This window comes from Kwoniella europaea, chromosome 2 (assembly GCF_036810445.1).
Source record: "Kwoniella europaea PYCC6329 chromosome 2, complete sequence".
Taxonomy (NCBI): Eukaryota; Fungi; Basidiomycota; class Tremellomycetes; order Tremellales; family Cryptococcaceae; genus Kwoniella; species Kwoniella europaea.
Window position 1 is genome coordinate 3,163,985 of NC_089488.1, and position 17,614 is coordinate 3,181,598.

Here is a 17,614-nt window from a genome sequence, read left to right on the forward strand (position 1 = left end):
CCCTGGAAACAGATGGTCTACGGTGGGTGCCGCTTTCCGCCAACTTGCGGAGAATTCCGCAATTATAGAATACATACTGTAATGCATACATACATGATGTGGCTTTAAGAAAGCAGGTTATCGAGCCTTTTATCACGTGACTCTGGTCATCGGGTTAATCCGAAGTGCGGGTGATAATCGCATGTTGTCATGTTGTGATTTCGGGCGAGAAGACAGGAGATAAAGAAAGACTCGAAAACAAGAAAAAAAATAGGATCTCATTCATCTCTTTCTGTTTCATCCCAGCTAGCTTCTCCCTGTATCCTAACTACAGCTCGACATGACCAACGCAGCAACTACCAATGGCGTGGATTCCTCCGAGCGGGTCGATATCCTGCTCATAGGATTGGGATCAATCGGTTCGGTTTACGCTTATCTCCTCGAGAGGGTGGGTTCTACTCTAAATGTATCAAATTTGACTGACACGATGGTGTAGTCTGGTAAAGCAAGGGTCACTGCCGTTGCAAGATCCAACTATACCCTCTATACTACTACTGGCGTGACCCTTCACACTGATAGGTTCGGAATCGTCGAAGGATGGAAGCCATATAGAGGTGAGCTCTTTATACGGATTTACGGTTTCCAAGGTCGAGCTGATGTTATCTTTTCTACCTAGTTGTTCGATCTCAAGCTGAAGCTCTCTCCGATGGGAAGCGGTACGCTATTTGTGTAGTCTGTACCAAATGCCTGCCAGACGTATTACCAAACTCTGAATTACTGAAAGATGCTATCGAAAGTGGTCAGGTCGATTCATGGAATTTGGTTCAAGTGAGCTCACATGTTCCCATCTACGGAGTGAACCAAGCTGACGTGATGATCAGAATGGACTTGGTATCGAAGAAGACTTATACCAAGCTGTAAAACATCTCGGTACACCCGTTATGTCTAGTCCAGCTTGGATAGGTATAGTCACAGAAGGCAGTTTAGTAAGATGGAGAGGTAAAGTGAGTATCGTCATCTCTAAAAGGGTCCGATGCGTCCAGCTCACCTTTTTTTACGTGTGTGATTGAGCTGACAAGTAGTTTAGGATACCTTGGTTACCGGCTTATATCCGCCATTACCACCCAAAGACAAACCTGCTGAGGGTGAAGCAAGGATATTCACAGAAAGGGAGAAAGATGCTTTGAAGCTTTGGGTGGATCTTTTGACTGCTGGCGAAGGTTATGTACATCCTACAGATCATATCGATTCTATCAGATTCTTGAAGGTATGTCAATTTGCTCTGCTATCCTTCCACATAGATACATCTTCTAGACTTGGGCGTTTCAGTGATGTCCTATGAAAGAGATATAGCTGACTAATTTATTCCATATAGAACGTATGGAACTGCGCTTGGGCAGTAGTAACAGGCTTGATCCGACATACGGCATTGCAGTTTAGCTACCTCGGACCAACCGAAGAGAAATACGTCAAGGACTATTTCATGGAGATCGTCGATATCGGGTTCAAGTCTGGATTACTATACGAAGGGATGATCCAGTATCCTGCTGGAGATGTTATGGGTGATGCACAAAGTGTTGTAAACAGAGCTTGGACAGTGGTGAGTCCACCGTTAGTCTGTTATCGTCCTCATCTTCATATTGAGCTTACTACCGGTATCTACTTATTTCTGCTCGTGTAATTCTCATTTACTGAAACATCGGTGTTTGTTACAGCTCACAGGTACAGCCCGAGAAAGAGGAGTAGGTCATAAATACTCCCTGCTCATTGACGTGGAACAAAACAGACCATTCGAAGTTGAAGTTATCGTCGGATCAGTATTGAACATCGCCAAGAAGAATAACCTCGTGACGCCAAGGTTGGAATTCGCTTATGCAATGTTGAAAGCTCTACAATTGGAGATTATAAGAGATAACGATAGAAAGAAAGTTAAGAGGGCTGATGAAATTGGTGCATGATTTGTTGATCAGATCACATACCGTGTTCATTGGGCTTACAAACGATGTCAGATACAATGCTGGGAAGTTTGACATGATGATGAGATTGCGAATACATCAGTTGGCATGGTTTATATCAGTCGTGTTTATAGAGATAGAATGTAGATTAAATAAATATGCATTACCATACATCAATACCAGATAGCCTTTCTGCATGAATATCCCAATTGATCAGGTGCATGATGATATCCTTTCATCCCTTTCCCCTTGTATCTGCAAAGGATCCTTTGACCCATCAGGCCCAATCCGTTACAACCCCTGATGTATAGTCACTGTAGCTACAAGTATCCGAACCAGTGAAGCAGCGTGTTCAGTCCATAGTTGTACATTTGAAGACGAAATCATCCGAATCGACGTCAAACAACGAAAAAGTGAAAGAATAGTAAGATGGCAGAAGACAAAAAGAAATTCCCATTACCTCCCGGCGTGGGAGCAGGTAAACCCGATCATCCGTTCGCTGTAACAGTGGAAGATCCTATACCAGTGAGTGACTTGGACCTTATCAAGGACTACAACTACAAATGAATAATCAAGCTGAATGATGATTATTCGGTGGGATACTGTAGAACGCAATTGTACCAGATGGATACGGTATCAAATATCATGCCTATCACACTATGTAAGTCTAGTCCATTCTCCTCGTTAACATACCGGACGAATCTAATGATATGACTATCGTTCGGACAGAACGGAAGGAGTATTGTAAGTGTTGCATTCTACAGCCCTTCCTATCATGCACAGATAAGAGATGTCTTGCTAAATGATCTTGCATTAGCTTACCTGCAGGTACATCCTTACCTGGTGGAGCGGTACTTCCAATGTCATCTGTCGCTGATTTCCCAATGGTCTTACCTATGGGTACCAAATTACCTGGAGGAGTGATGGTTCCTGTAAGTTATGTCACCCTCGTCTTTCAATAGAGTATTGACACTCCAGTCATTATATCGGCCAGATCGTGATGCAGAAAGTAGAGAAAAAATCAGTTGCCGCTTCTGATCCACCTGGACCAATCTGTTCCATCCAATAACTTTCCCAATAGGAAACTGTATATACGAATTACTCGTACTGTTGTATGTATGCATTACATCTCCCTGAGCTATCTTCAATATACTTCCCTTCCCCCCGTTCTTATCCTTATACATCATCCACAAACTAATCATCATCCCAATGACCTTGTTGTTTAGGAGGAGCCAAACCAGCCTGTTTCGCTACGATGATACTATCCACCCTAAGTACTGAGATAGCAGCGTCCGTAGCCAGCTTGATAGCCCAATCTTTAGCAGCGAATGGATCCAAAATTCCCTTCTCTTTCGACGAAGTGATAATTCCATTACCATTTGATGAATTTTCGGAATCGATATCCACACCAGCTTCGAATTGACCTTCCGCATGTGACTTATACAGGAGCGAAACGACATCTTCGGCATTTAGACCAGCATTCTCAGCGAGAGTTCGAGGAACGACTTCGAGTGATTCCGCCCATCTCTTTATGGAATGTTGAGCTAATCCAGATGTCTTTCCACCAAACTCGGATACTCGTCGAGCAACTTCGATTTCACTTGATCCAGCTCCAGGTACCTGTCTACCATCTCTTAATAAGATCCTAACAGTGTTTATACCATCATCCAAGGATCTTTCTAAATCATCCAGATAGTTGGCTGTAGCTCCTCGAAGGACGATAGTGGCGGTTCTGGTCTTTTCACCTTCCTCTTGACGCAGCACAGTCACTCGATCTCCACCGATCTCGACAGTCTCAAAGACATCCACCATACCTGCTTCTTCGGCTGTAGGGGCACCTAATCTTGCTAAGGGCGTAGCACCGACCACCCGACATAATCTTCGAAGATCGAATTTGGATAAAACCTTGATGACACCGATGTTCATCCTGTTGAGGTAATGTAAAGCGAGATCACCAATACCCGAGCCGGCAATGATCAATTTCACACCTGAGTCGGCGATTTCTTTGAAGTACTGCATATATCAATGTAGTGTCAGTCTCAATGTGTTCATTGGGGGAATCCTATTCGAGTATGGACTTACACCCTCAAGCTGCTTCTCCTCTCCTCTCGAGAAATTCAACAAATCATCTGCCTTCTTAAGCAACACCGTTCCCTTGGTTTCGGTCTGCGAGATGTCCAGTCCACAAGTATAGACAGCGACTTTAGCCTTGGTAGCATTCTTCACAACACCTGTGCAACGTCAAGTCAGCTTGAACTTTTCAGACTCGCCGAAAATTCGAAAAAAAAGCTGACATACCTTCAGGTTCTCTACCGAACACCATACCTCTAACTACTCTACTAGCCTCCAACCCTCCACCTAAAACTTTCACAACTCTGACTGAGTCGACGTTGAAGTCCTTAGGATTTTTAGGCATTACCGCCAGAGAAGCTTCAGCTACTAATTGAGCAAGGAAGTCTTCACAACCTGGTTGTTTCGAAGCGAGAGAGGTGGCGACAGCTTTGGAGAGCTGCTCGGCGGTAGGTAAAGGAGATGCAGGGATTGTTGAGCATATGAGGGCTTTTAAGCAGAGAATCGGATCAGCTGACATCGTTTTCTGAAAATGTATGTTAACGAGACAACTCACTCTCAAGTTCTTCTCGACCTTTTGCCAGAGCCATCTCATACCCCTGAATGACATCTGAAGGATGTAAACCCATAGTCAAAAGATGTTCTGATCTCTTCAGTAATTCTCCGGCGAGAATCAACACGAGGTTGGTAGCGTCACCCATCTATTCAAACTTGCGTTAGCTTGCTACCCTCATAGTCGATAAAGAGAGAGAAGAAGCTTACCTCGGCTTCTTGAGCTGTACTAGCCATGACCAACAACTTGGCAGCGGGGTGGGCAACTTCGATTTCCCGAATGATAGTAGCTGCATCAGAGGTTACGAATAGTCTTCCAAGATGATTGATGATGAGCTTGTTACGACCTGGTAATAGGATCAAATGATCAGCAGATAAGTTTTAGAGGATACAACAGGACAACTGTTCTGATCACAGTCTCGCTAAACTCACCATTAGGACCGAAAGAAGTTCTAACGATTTCACTCAATTCTCCTACAGCTGCGATATTCCTCAATACCGCTTCTTCAAGACCGGACATTTGCTACGATCATACAGATATCAGCTTTTCATCCTTATAATAGGCACACAATGGCTCAGTTTAGTGAGCGCAGAAGACTTGGCGAATGAGATTTCAAGGCAATACCGTTGAATAACGGTGTAGAAAGAACATGGACATACCTTATATCCAGCCTTGAAAAGGTCTGGTCCTCCAGCTTTTGGTACTTTCAATGACATTTTGGCTCTTCTTCTTCACTTCTTGTGAGTCTACGCGGTGATTTTGGAGAAGAAGCCTTTTGCAGATAGCGAAGATGTATCAAGAAAGTTGCAGAATAAATGTTGAAGCTAGTGGAAATGTTCGAAATTGAAACGACGCGCTCATACCTCCACTGAATCATGTGAAGAACACGCGTACACCACATGGCTGTTATGCCCCATTGTGGCAAATTGTCCTACCGCTGCGGTTAAGTTAGATGTGTCCTGTGGCAACTCGATTAGAACCATGGAGTGCATGAGGATGACGTTTGACGGATTACACTGTTCACCGACTTGTAGGCATATCAACATTTTTAGTATCATTTTCAAGTTAGTACTCGGTCACATATAGAGACAAGAGTCGTCAGACGATGAATGCGGATACGAGGAAAAGTAACAGGGATCGCATCTCAACTGTCAAGATCACTCGGATCGCACTTTCCATTCATTGCTCAATGCAATGAGACATTCTGAAACACCAAATTCTACATCATCATGCTTCATTCGAACCACGTCGGGATGAACCTTCATACAAAACCGCTCATAATGCTAACACTTCGCCAAGAACTATCCCCCGCGTTTCGAATTCCAAAGCGAACAACATTAGGCCCGATTAGAATCCCTCAGCAGAATACAGAGAATTATCATCCGGGCGTGTGGTGAAACTGCATTATCATTCTTGACATGTGGCAACCGACATGTCCATTCAGATAAGGTTATTCATCTCAAGGCACCCGCTAAAGATTCATCATACTTCTATTGAATTCATTGAATTTCACAAATAGTAAGATAGATGGATGATCAAGTGGCGATTTGATAATGAATTGCTTAACTTAGGATTCCAGCTCGATACGTTGATTTCCATCAAAATACATGTGTTGGGATGTTTCAAGTATGTTGGATGCTGGTGAATCTCGGATGACAACCATATTAGTTGAGATCCAGCATATCGTACTTCGCAATGTGATTTTTGTATATGACCGATCAATGGAGATGGGTGAGAACGAAAAGTCAGAATAGAGTTTATGATAGATATATGTTCAAGAGGACCTTTGTACTTGTCTAACCTTTTCAATACTCTTTCATTCCTTCATTCCTTCTTTTCTCTTTCTGTCTTTTCTTTGTTTTTCCGACTGCGACCAATTAAACATCTCTCTCATTCGTTCTTTCCGTTCCTGTTTCCGTGAAGCTAGCTTCGATCCCAACTTTATCCTTCTCTACTCTTCCCTCTCCGCTCAGAGCTAAGAGGAATTGGATATACCCACATTCATTTTAAACGACACACACCTCGACGGTACAAAGTCAACCTCAACTCAATCTCAACCTCATCCCTCCTTCTCTTTTTGCTGGATCAATAATCGATATCTTCCGAACACATAACAACAAACTTTAGTACGAAGACTACGATATTAACACTCAGCAATTGATTTGCATACGATCTGCTTGGTTTCTCCTGGACTTACTATAATCATCGAGCCTGCTACATCCCAGTCACCGAGTGACTCTATCAAAACATCTAGACACACATAATCAACGATCACCGTTCAATATCTACGAGCACGATGTTATTCCTCTCTGCAGTCCTGCCACTCTTGGCAATGACCTCCGCCCGATCCATCCCCTCTTCCAAAGCCGACGCAAGCCTCGACTCCCGAGGACTCCTAGACGGACTAGTCGGCGGACTAGGTCAGACAGTGGGTAATCTCGGTGGCACCCTAGGCGGCGTCGTAGGCGGGTTGGGCAATACAGTGGGTGGATCCCTAGGAGGAACAGTAAGCGGAGTGGGTCAAGCTCTGGGTGGAACGGTAACTACCGTTGGAGGTACAGTGGTGGAAGTATCCAAGTTAAATTTGGACGTATTAGTAAACACATGTATAAGGCTTGGAACAGCCACAAAGGTCAATGAAGTAGCTTCTGTGGGTGGTGGGTTGGTTGGTCAATCTGGAGGAATCACCCTGGCTGCTGGTGCATGTGTATGTGTCGATGCTGCTGCGTCGGCATCGTTAAGTGGAGTATCTGCCAATGTCGGTGTGTACGCTTCTGGAGGATTGTACTTTAATGGAACGGCTGCTGCAGATATTGCATCTTCGGTATGTTTGCTTTGCTTTATTCAACGAGGTGTGGCTGCCACAGATTACTGACTATTGGTATAGACTCAACCTGGTTTACTGGGCTTATCAACTGGTGTATACAACTTCGATGTAGCGGAAACCTGCATAGCAGCTTCAGTGTCACTATCAAACTCTCACCATGATTTACAACCAGTCGGTGGATCATGTTGTGCAAGAGGTAAGTTGCAGCCACACCGAGCGTTTTGCGACTTTACAGTATGCTGATGGGATGTCTGTTTTGCTTTGGTTTGTGTAGCATGTAATCCAGGATACGTCCTAACAGGCGGCTCAACATGTTGTCTACCCGGATCGACCCTCTCATCCACAGGACAGTGTATAACACCACCTACCTGCACAACCAACGACATTCTATGTAACAATCAGTGTTATCCCAAATCAACTTATACCTGTCCATCAGGTCTACCAGTGATGATTCAATCGAAACGATCTGAAACTTGTCCAGTGGGTATGGAAAAATGTTCGATTGGGACGTTGGGGTTGAACCAGTGGGAATGTATTGATACGAAATCAGATATTGAATCTTGTAAGTATACACCCAACCCTTTCAGCCTTCTAAACTGTAGTTTGGGCCTTTCCCTCCCCACCCAATCCTCCAATTTAGGATACAGTAGCTAGGTAGAACATTGAGCTGACAATGTACTGGTTTACTTCAGGCGGAGGATGTATGTATCCTACTCCCTCAGACACCAATCCCCTAGCCATCTCTACTGGAACAGACTGTACCTCCCTACCGGGTACAAACGGCGTATCATGCGTAAAAGGTCAATGTCAAATCCAATCATGTCTTAAAGGATACAAATTATCTAATAATGGTACTTCTTGCGAGAAACAATATCAATTACCTGCAAGAAGATCAAACAGAGTTAGGATCATACAGCAACAATCATCATAATCTATAAGAAAGAATCAGAACGATCCTTCCTTTTTATTTTTCTCTTCTTCTTCTTCTTCTTCTGCTACTACTACTTACGAAATCTTGATGGACATTTACCTTTCTCATCTATTCACGTGAATCCATATTCCTTGGACTCACCTCTACCTCCTTCGAATGGACTATTTTCTTTAGGTTTTTATGATATATTCCGGATCCACTTTAATAATACCATACCCTTACTTTTTGATATACCCCTCATATCTTTCATACCCACATTACACGGACACTCATAGCATTATTCCCTTTTAACGTAATTCACCTACGATCACCATTATAACCCTTATAATCATGAATACTTTCATGCATGACGAACACCTATATACTCCTAAGCACATTGTATACATCAGACACGATATGTTGTATGCAGGGCGCTCCCTCATTCACAAGAGAATCATATTACGATGAAAATCGATTGTCCACACTGTGACGTCCCTGTACGTTAATCGTGATGCCTCCGATACCAACGAGTCTACTGCGGATATATGTACACTACCTTCCAATCTCACTTCGATCATCTCCTAGCCTCGTGCACCTGGTCACTCTCAAGAGGCGTTACAGCCTCACCTCCAAAACTCACACCTTTCAGTTGACCCACACTCTTCTTCCTACTTCTCTCACCTAACGTACCGACCCCACCAATCAAGTGAGGAGCAATAGGATGAGATTCGCCCTGTGCGTATACACTGGAGTTGGTCATCGACATAGCAGCGGCAGCTACGTCCGAGGGATGATTCGTCATTCCCGGTCGATTGTTCACCGTTGTTCGGTCATTCGACGTTGAAGGTGGCTGAGGGGAAGGCTGGTTAGGTAATTGTGCGGAAGAATTTTGTTTGAGGTGCGTTGGAGTGGCTGAAGGTGAATGTTGACCATGTCGGATCAATGCACTATCATATTATCACAGTGTCAGTCATCGTGATGACCATCAGAATGTATGATAGGATATGAGTACTTACAGTTCTTCAAGTAACGTAGAATGCCTATAAGCTAATCTAATAGTAGGCACGTTGGTCTACGTCAGGGGAAAGCCTCATCAGCCATCATTTCGCTTTCATGAATGGATCCGGTCAATCGAAGGAGCTCACCTTGTGAATATCATTACCAGCCGCACCGGGTAAATACCACTTATGACCTATCCAATGTTTCTTAACCTGCATTTCCCATCCACTCTGTAATACCGAGTTTCTAGCCAATTCACACATATCCGCCGGGGTGAGCTTGTAAATCTGAGCAGCACATGAATATTCCTCCAATAGATGGGAAGCGGTGAAATGGAATTGGAGGGGATCATCTGGATATGCTCACAACTGATCAGCATGCTTCTCCAAAGAGAGAATGAAGGTTATACTATAGATGATTTTGATGGGTTAAGGATTAAGATGATTTACCAGTTGATAAGGAGACGTTCAATCCAACCTTGAAATAATCCTTAAACGGGTTTCTTTCATACGTCAAGAACAGTGCGTTGTTACTTAACGGACTCATAGCTAAACCAATCTGCTTCAGGTAGAACAGGTATTGCAATGCTGGGACTTTACGAAGTAAGATACCATGCGAGATGGAATGGGCAGTCAAGAATGCCGATGACAAGTGATCGGGATCACCTGCTTCTCCACAGTGTGGTCGAAGCACGAATGTATCTGAGTGATCAATAGTCAGCTAAATATCCAGATCGACTAGAAAATACTGAGCTCACTAAATCCTCTTGACCTTCTCCAAGCGTTCAAAGAGGCCATATTAGCGTACATGTAGTATATCCTGGATCACATACGTCTTATCAGCTGACATATCTACATTGACAATTCGTTTTGGATAGCTCACCAATAACTATATGGAGGACTTTGATTAGTATCCCACATTTTGGCGGTGGGGAATTTCCTGTAAAGTCTTCTTTCAGGTTTCGATTCGTCATCTACACTATCGAATCCTACTACCCGTTGGAGGAAGATGTGCAATTCAGGATGTGATGAGGGATCTTTCGTTACTTCGAACAAAGGTTGAAATACATCTAATCACAATGATGAAAGTCAGCTAGATCTCTCATTGCGTCCCGAGCCAGTAAGCTCACTTTTCACAACATCTTCAAAGTTGTTCACCAAACCCGAACCCTTATAAACTTCATACAATCTTGGAACTTGGATTAACCATCTGACATTATGCGAAACGAGCTTGTTGTTGACTACCCATTTAGCGAGTTTGTCCCATTCGCCAAGGTTCCTGCGAGATGAAAAGTGAAACGTAAAATGTCAGCTAAAGCTTTTTTTTTGTGCAAAGAAGCACAAAAGTCAGCTCACCTTCCATAGATTGATAATCTCCACTCTGAAACTTGGTATTTACTTTGTTCCAAATCCGCTATCAATTCTGCGTATAATGTTGAAATCAGCTGGAATCCGAGCGGATTTTGGTGAACACATAAGCGGACTTACCCTGAGTCAATTCGGCGAGATATTTCCCTTTCAACAAATTATCAGTCTTCAAGAAAATCTCTCTCAATCGCGAAGATCCAGTAGGGTTATATCGATCATTGAAACGATCGAATCGGTGGAACTCCTACATAATGGAAGACAAGCGTTAGCTTTAGCTTCCATCAAAGGGGGAAGGAGAGCTAACTTGATGAGCATGCATATCGAGAGTATCGATCGATAGGTCGTAAGCAGTCAAATTGAGCGATTCGAATACTTCTTTCAGAGTAAGATCCTTCCCATCTCGATGAATGACGATTTCCTGTGAATCAGTAAGTCAGCACGGATACATGGGTGGGAGGTGAGGGAAGGGAGCTGAACATACATTTGGGTTTCTCTTCAATTTCGATTTGATGAATCGTAATAAATGTTTTTGGTTCATACTTGCCGAATGATGAATGTGAGTATCGACTTTCCTAACATTGTAGAAATCCCTAAAAGTACCAGTTTTTCAACGATCAGCTCAGTTGCCATGAAATGTTCGAGAGACAGCTGAAGATTTGGGAAAGAAATTGCAGGACATACCTATGAGGGACAGCTTTCATATCTGCCAATTCTTGATACTCATTCAACAAACAGTACAAACTCCATTTTGACGATAGGTACTTCAATCTCCTGAATGCAAAGGATTTGGCAGGTCCATCTGAACAAACTCCCAAGAGATAATCTAGATCTGTGAAATATTCTTTGAGGGTTGGTATTCTAGCTAGCGGTTTTTTACCTTTGGAATCGACTTCACCATTGACTCTAGGTGATTCTTCTGTAGCAGAATAGACAGTGAAAACACCTTCATCATTCAGTTGAAAGATATGTTGTTTATCCTCTTCGTGGATTTGACAATCTTCGATTTTAAAAGTTTGATTATCCTTTATACCGGTTGAAGTAGTAGTTTTGGTCATTTCCGTACCATCCGATGAGGTTGGTTCAGGCATTACACTTCCCTGCGAAGGTTTCCAATGCCAGTGGGGTGGTGGCGGTGGTGGATAGATATTCCATGTGGGCAATTCATCATTTTCAGCTGCAGATGGTCCCTCGCATGCATCTTGCTCAACTTCAGCTTTGAGTCCCATAACATCACCAGATGATCGAGGGGTGAATCCGTGAAATGTCCCATCATGATCTTTTGGATTATCACCTAATCGTTGATTCGAAAGTTCCATATATTTATCTCGGAGATCAAGACATCGAGCGAAAGAAGCGCTAAAGACATCATACTACTCAGTAATCATACGTTACACAGATTGAACAGAATGCGTGTTTATAACTCACTATAATTGTTCAAGTTCACTTCCAATACCTTGTTCTGCGAAAGCGAGAATTTGCATTTGCATCAGCAACTCTTTCGCATTTAGATCTTGACCGCTCGCCTCATTGACAGGTGTACCAGGCATAGAAGCGATAGGGGTAGAAGGTTTAGTAAGTGGGGAACGGATACCGCCGAGAAATAGCTCAGGATCGGTAAGGGCAATATTCGGTGGTCGAGCAGGAGGCATAATATGGATATTTTGGCACAACGATGAGTGTGATGGAAGAGTGATGATTATAAGTGACAATGGAGAAAAGAGAAAAATGAGGAGTTGCCGCACACCAAAAATGGGGACAGCAATGTGTCTACATAGACTTTCAGGTAGCTTTTATATACTTTGCAATTGCCTCAGATGACTTGGCAAACGTCGGAGATGATTCTCATAACCGTTTCACGGGCATCTTAAAATCACAGAAGACACACGTTTGCCATTCTGAGAGTCTTCGAAGCCGCACAGATTTGAATGAGGGGATGTCCATTCCAGCTTCATTCCTTTCTGGTGGCTTTTGAGAGAAAGGGAGTGGAAGGCGAAAGAAAAGGTAAAAGATTTGCGAGACTCGCTTATCCGAAGATATCGGAAGAAGATAGAATGAGTGATAATCAAAGTCAAAGGAGATGAAAGGAAAGATCATCGACGGAGTCACAGAATATTTGACCGAAGATAAGGCGGAATATCAAGTAACTCTTGAACGTGGGAGCCAAGATGATAGCACTCACCAGGTTGAGTTACACTCGCACCGGCACCAGCCAGCTTAGCAGCGGCTTTAGCTTCTACACCTTCATCTCTTCCCCCTGAGTTCAAAGCGCTTAGTAGAGCGGCATTCAATTCTCGTTCTCTAGCTTCTTCCTCCAAATCCAGTTCTTCCTGCTTGTCCCTCTCTTGTCTATGTATGATCGAGGGTGCCGGATCTAAATCACCATACTCCGGTCCAGAGGGGGATAACATACTTGAGTGTCTTTCTACCGGATCGACCTGAGCTTGTCTCTGAAATCTTGACGACAGACCTTCTTCTTGATCTTCTTGGTTTCCGCCAGCCTCTCGATCTTGATCGTTGGCGAATGACATTGATTGACCACCTTTCTCTAGGTTCTTACCTTGTCTTCCTAGATCGATCTCTCCTGGACTAGCGACAGTCGATTTTATAGCTCTATGTTGAGTAAGAGGTGAAGTAGCCATGAATTGTCCAGGTGATAATCCTTGTCTTCCGCTTGCACTCTTATAACTCGTTCCTATCTCACCTACACCTCCTGCTTTACTCGTTGATGATCCGGCTTCCGATACGGTCGATGGAGGAAGTCGTGGTAAGTTGTGGGACAGCCATATCTCGTCTTGAAGATGCAGCCTTCGCTCTTCGTGATAATCAAAGGCAGGGGAAGAGTGTATGTGCGCGTTATCCTCGAGGTCTGCGTGTGGATATCGTGCGGGTATGGGTAACGGTGATGGAGCAGGGGAATTATCGGCTGAAGGGTTATTGGAGTTACGGAGTGAGTCTGACATCGTAGCAATGCGTCTCTTGACCTATATTCCAGTGTCAGAGACAGTCGTGTCGTATCAAGCTATGTTCCATGTGAGATGAGAAAGGATGATAGTATCAATAAAGGCCAAAAAATGTTGCACTTCTTAACTGATACATGCATGTATGATGCAACCAGTCGAGACAAGCGAAACTGATCTAAATCTATCTTACTACGGGAGGATGATCGACCTCCACTTTCGGTAATAGCCCACGTGTAAGAGACCCTTTGCCCACCAGGCATGCGAATGGGGAATAAGCACACCTAGTTGAGTAGACCTGTTTTATCACGTGACTCTGTGATGGGTTTCGTGTGACGCTGTGGCTGTGTTTTTTGATGTGATGTGAGCAATGAGTGTGATTTGTCGCGTACAAGGTAAGGTGGTCGAGTGTTTATGCCGTTTCATTAGACCAACAGGGAATTTAAAGTGTTTGACCCTAACGCTTAATTTCCTTTAAATTTTCTCTCCATTTGTTTACCTGTGTTGCACTTGGATTCACGTTGTAGCTCTGTAGCCCTGTGCGCAGCCGAGGGGAACCCCGTCGCGATTCCCTTCTGAATTATATCTTTACAACTCTTGATCTATTTTCATCTATCACAGGTGATCAAATCGTCTATTCTCGACGGTTGTTTTCATCTTATTCTATTCTCATCTGTATACTTAATCGACCATCGAACACGACGGTCACGTCTTTTGATTTCTCTCTTCTTCTCGTTGCTGAGACGACCTAATTAACGGTGAACGGTACGGTATAACGAAAAGACGACGTAACGACCGCATCGCTTTTTTACTTCCCGTACGACATTCTTCCTTACAACCACAACACGATACACATTCATTCATCCCAACGTATAGTAATTTTTCTCTTATAACTTTCTCTCATTCTCATTAATCTTGTGGATATCACGACGCGATGTCTCATCACTATCAGCAAGCGCAATATTCCGATAACAATGGAGGAGGTTATGGTAACTCGTATGGGAACAATTACGGCGGAGGATACAGCGATGAGCCTCAAGGTGGTAATTATGGTAACAACTATGGTGGCGGAGGCGGTGGTGGATGTAAGTTCCTCTTGACCCACCCACTCATCGGATTCCCTTGGCAGAAGTGTCAATGCTGATACTTGGTCTGCATTCTACCCTTTCTCCCCAATACACCCCATCTTCCCTCCTTTCTCTATTCTTCTTTCCATTTTCCCCTAAAATCACGATCTGAACTGCAACGATGGATTAAACGACGTGACATCCTTTGTTTACCTCATCGCTCGTAACCGCTCTTCTTGGTCTAATTTGGAACATCCCTCTAATCGCATCTTCATCACTACCCCTCCCTTCCAACTCGCCACCATCGTCATCTTGTGAATATCGTTCGCCTCGTGTTCCCACGGATTTGTTTTTCTTCTCTTGCATCTATAATGTCAAACTCCAAATTATACCCTGAAGCTTACCCAATGTCATCCGGCAATCCAAACGCAGCGTACAGTAGTGAAGGTGTAGGGGGTTACCAACCTAAGAAGAAGAGGAATAAGTGGTTATGGATCGGTCTACCCATTCTCTTAATCGTCATCATCATCGCTGCAGTCCTAGGTGGTGTCTTAGGATCAAGAGCAAGCAAAGATGACGACAGTTCCGCTTCATCCTCCAATTCAAGCTCAGGTAGCAACACCGCTAACACCGGTGTCCCATCTGGTGTCAGCGGAGTCAACACTGCTGGTGCCACGAGCACTGGTGCTGATGGTCAGGTGTATCTCGCTGTTGCCACTGATAGCTATCTGCTTCCCGTTTATGCTACTGGTGTAAGTCTGGATTCCCTTAGATCCCCTCTACCTCACAAGCTTATATTTCTATGTAGACTGCTACTGCTGGTTACTCTGCCCCAACTGTTGGCTCCTCAAATGGCTGGCCGACTGATCCCTCGTCACCTTCCAACAATTCCATCCGAGCAAACCCTCGTCTTGCTCCTGGATACAAATGGGATGCTTTGACTTCGGGTCTCATTGCCAACAATCTCTACTTCAAGCAATGGAACGCTACCATTGTGCAAAATGCCAGTGATACCCTCGGTGACGATCCTACCCCTTATACAGAAGATGGAGGTTTATCCGGATCTGGTGTACTTGATGTAGCTAGAGAAATCAAGTTGAAGGTCAAGAACTGGGCTTATGCTTACAAGGTCACCAACGAGACCAAATACGCCGATCGAGTATGGCTCGAACTTCAAACTGCTGCCGGAAACAACTCTGATGTCGCTTTCGGAGCTGATGATGGTACCCGATGGAATCCAGCCCATTTCCTAGATGTTGGGGAATTCTGTGCTGCTTTCGCTATCGGATACGACTGGCTCTACGACTTCTGGACGGATGAACAGAGAGATGCTATCATGTGGTCTATCCTCAATCTCGGTCTCCAACTCGGTTACAATGCTCTTTCTGGTGATTCGTCTGCTTCAGGCTACAACTGGTGGGCAGGAAGTGCTACGGGCAATGCCCAGGTCAACGGTAACTGGAACTGTGTTATCAATGGTGGTCTCACTCAAGCTGCTATCGCTATCATGGATAGAGATCAATCTGGTCTCGCTCAAAAAGTACTCGATCTCACTGTCCCTGACGCCTACAACAACTGTTTCCAAGGTCCTGATTCCGCTGGTTCTTGGGCTGAAACCTCTGATTACTGGTATTTCGGTACCACCGGAGCTGCCGAGATGGTCAATGCTTTGATCTCAGCATACGGCGATGATCGAGGACTCGCAGAGTCTAATCCCGGTTTCAACCTCACTTCGATCTACCACATCTACATTCAAGGTATGACCAGTAAATTCAATGCTGGTGATCACGGACCCAACAAGTATTCTTCTACTGCCAACTCCCTCTTACTCTGGGCTAACGTCTTCGACGCACCCCGATATGCTTTATACCAAAGGGATCACATCGACGCTTCTGAACCCTGGTCAATGTTCTGGTACGACCCCGCTACGACCGGTACATGGTGGGATGGATTAGCTTTGGACCACCACTTCGACGCTGCCGAGAATCAATGGGCGACCGGTCGATCGACCTGGTCCGATAACTCTGGTACTTACTGGGCTATGAGGGCAGCCAAATTACAAGGTCACCAAACTCATGGAGATCTAGATGTAGGAGATTTCGTCTTGGATGCGATGGGTCAAAGATGGGCCGGTGAATTAGGTTCAGGTCAATATCTCTCTGATGGTTATTTCTCGAACGAAAGTCAAGATTCACCAAGATGGTTATACTACCGAAAGAGAACCGAAGGTCAAAATACTTTATTGATCAATAGTTCAAACCAAAATGTCGATGCTGCTCCTACTGGTAATTTCGGTTCGTCCGGTACTGCCCAAGGACCTGCTCCTAGTTTGGAGGTTGAAACGGATGATACTGCGTATTTCTGGACTGATATGACTTCTGCTTATAACGGGCGAGTGAAATTCGCACCACATAACAACCAAAATATCGTGAATTGTCATGCTGATGTCATATTCACAACAGTACCGGTGGAGTGAAACGGGGTATTCGATTCCTCAATGGCCGAAAACAAATCTTACTACAAGATGATGTCACCACTTCACCAACCTTGCAATGGAGGATGCACACCAATGCCACCGTCGAGACCAACGAGGCTACAGCTACGTTGACATTAGGTGGTGAGACATTAGTAGCTTCCATCGTGCAAGGACCATCAGGCGCATCATTCTCTACTGCTACACCTACTCGATTATCAACGGACCCAGCTCTCCCCACTGGAACGGAAGATGCTGATCAACCCAATGATGGAGTGACGGTGTTGACAATCGATGTGGCTGATGGAGGATCTTTCAGCTTGCAAGTGCTTTTCACTCCTCAATGGGGAGATGGATTCACTGCGCTGAACAATGTATCGAACGTTGCGTTGGATAATTGGAGTTTGACGAGTCATAATTAGATGGACTCAGAGGATGACAATGGGATGGGATGGGA

At 44.3% G+C, this 17,614-nt stretch overlaps 7 protein-coding genes across 7 annotated transcripts; 4 read left to right on the forward strand and 3 right to left on the reverse strand.

The window, feature by feature from the left end:
* Positions 1 to 319: 319 nt before the first annotated feature.
* V865_007536 (uncharacterized protein) lies at positions 320 to 1,937 on the forward strand (the record flags this gene model as incomplete). Its single annotated transcript, XM_066231282.1, has 7 exons — positions 320 to 427; positions 476 to 593; positions 656 to 807; positions 861 to 983; positions 1,067 to 1,246; positions 1,355 to 1,579; positions 1,695 to 1,937. 7 exons carry the CDS (start codon positions 320 to 322, stop codon positions 1,935 to 1,937), a joined length of 1,149 nt encoding a protein of 382 aa, XP_066087379.1.
* Positions 1,938 to 2,363: 426 nt separating this feature from the next.
* On the forward strand, positions 2,364 to 3,003 carry V865_007537 (uncharacterized protein; the record flags this gene model as incomplete). The annotated part of the gene is made up of 4 exons (XM_066231283.1): positions 2,364 to 2,459; positions 2,543 to 2,595; positions 2,752 to 2,866; positions 2,929 to 3,003. The coding sequence occupies 4 exons, from the start codon at positions 2,364 to 2,366 to the stop codon at positions 3,001 to 3,003; spliced, it is 339 nt and encodes a 112-aa protein (XP_066087380.1).
* Positions 3,004 to 3,128: 125 nt separating this feature from the next.
* Positions 3,129 to 5,273, reverse strand: V865_007538 (T-complex protein 1, theta subunit; the record flags this gene model as incomplete). The annotated part of the gene is made up of 7 exons (XM_066231284.1): positions 3,129 to 3,947; positions 4,017 to 4,165; positions 4,233 to 4,493; positions 4,561 to 4,705; positions 4,767 to 4,903; positions 4,989 to 5,079; positions 5,217 to 5,273. The coding sequence occupies 7 exons, from the start codon at positions 5,271 to 5,273 to the stop codon at positions 3,129 to 3,131; spliced, it is 1,659 nt and encodes a 552-aa protein (XP_066087381.1).
* Positions 5,274 to 6,853: 1,580 nt separating this feature from the next.
* On the forward strand, positions 6,854 to 8,315 carry V865_007539 (uncharacterized protein; the record flags this gene model as incomplete). Its single annotated transcript, XM_066231285.1, has 4 exons — positions 6,854 to 7,381; positions 7,445 to 7,580; positions 7,659 to 7,946; positions 8,077 to 8,315. 4 exons carry the CDS (start codon positions 6,854 to 6,856, stop codon positions 8,313 to 8,315), a joined length of 1,191 nt encoding a protein of 396 aa, XP_066087382.1.
* A 553-nt stretch (positions 8,316 to 8,868) lies between these two features.
* On the reverse strand, positions 8,869 to 12,309 carry V865_007540 (AMP deaminase; the record flags this gene model as incomplete). Its single annotated transcript, XM_066231286.1, has 13 exons — positions 8,869 to 9,241; positions 9,311 to 9,366; positions 9,440 to 9,645; positions 9,743 to 9,994; positions 10,051 to 10,112; positions 10,176 to 10,362; positions 10,423 to 10,571; positions 10,649 to 10,715; positions 10,781 to 10,904; positions 10,965 to 11,078; positions 11,142 to 11,250; positions 11,342 to 12,016; positions 12,086 to 12,309. The coding sequence occupies 13 exons, from the start codon at positions 12,307 to 12,309 to the stop codon at positions 8,869 to 8,871; spliced, it is 2,598 nt and encodes an 865-aa protein (XP_066087383.1).
* A 453-nt stretch (positions 12,310 to 12,762) lies between these two features.
* V865_007541 (uncharacterized protein) lies at positions 12,763 to 13,620 on the reverse strand (the record flags this gene model as incomplete). The annotated part of the gene is made up of 1 exon (XM_066231287.1): positions 12,763 to 13,620. One exon carries the CDS (start codon positions 13,618 to 13,620, stop codon positions 12,763 to 12,765), a length of 858 nt encoding a protein of 285 aa, XP_066087384.1.
* Positions 13,621 to 14,551: 931 nt separating this feature from the next.
* On the forward strand, positions 14,552 to 17,579 carry V865_007542 (uncharacterized protein; the record flags this gene model as incomplete). Its single annotated transcript, XM_066231288.1, has 4 exons — positions 14,552 to 14,702; positions 15,084 to 15,436; positions 15,493 to 17,075; positions 17,147 to 17,579. The coding sequence occupies 4 exons, from the start codon at positions 14,552 to 14,554 to the stop codon at positions 17,577 to 17,579; spliced, it is 2,520 nt and encodes an 839-aa protein (XP_066087385.1).
* Between the last annotated feature and the right edge of the window lie 35 nt (positions 17,580 to 17,614).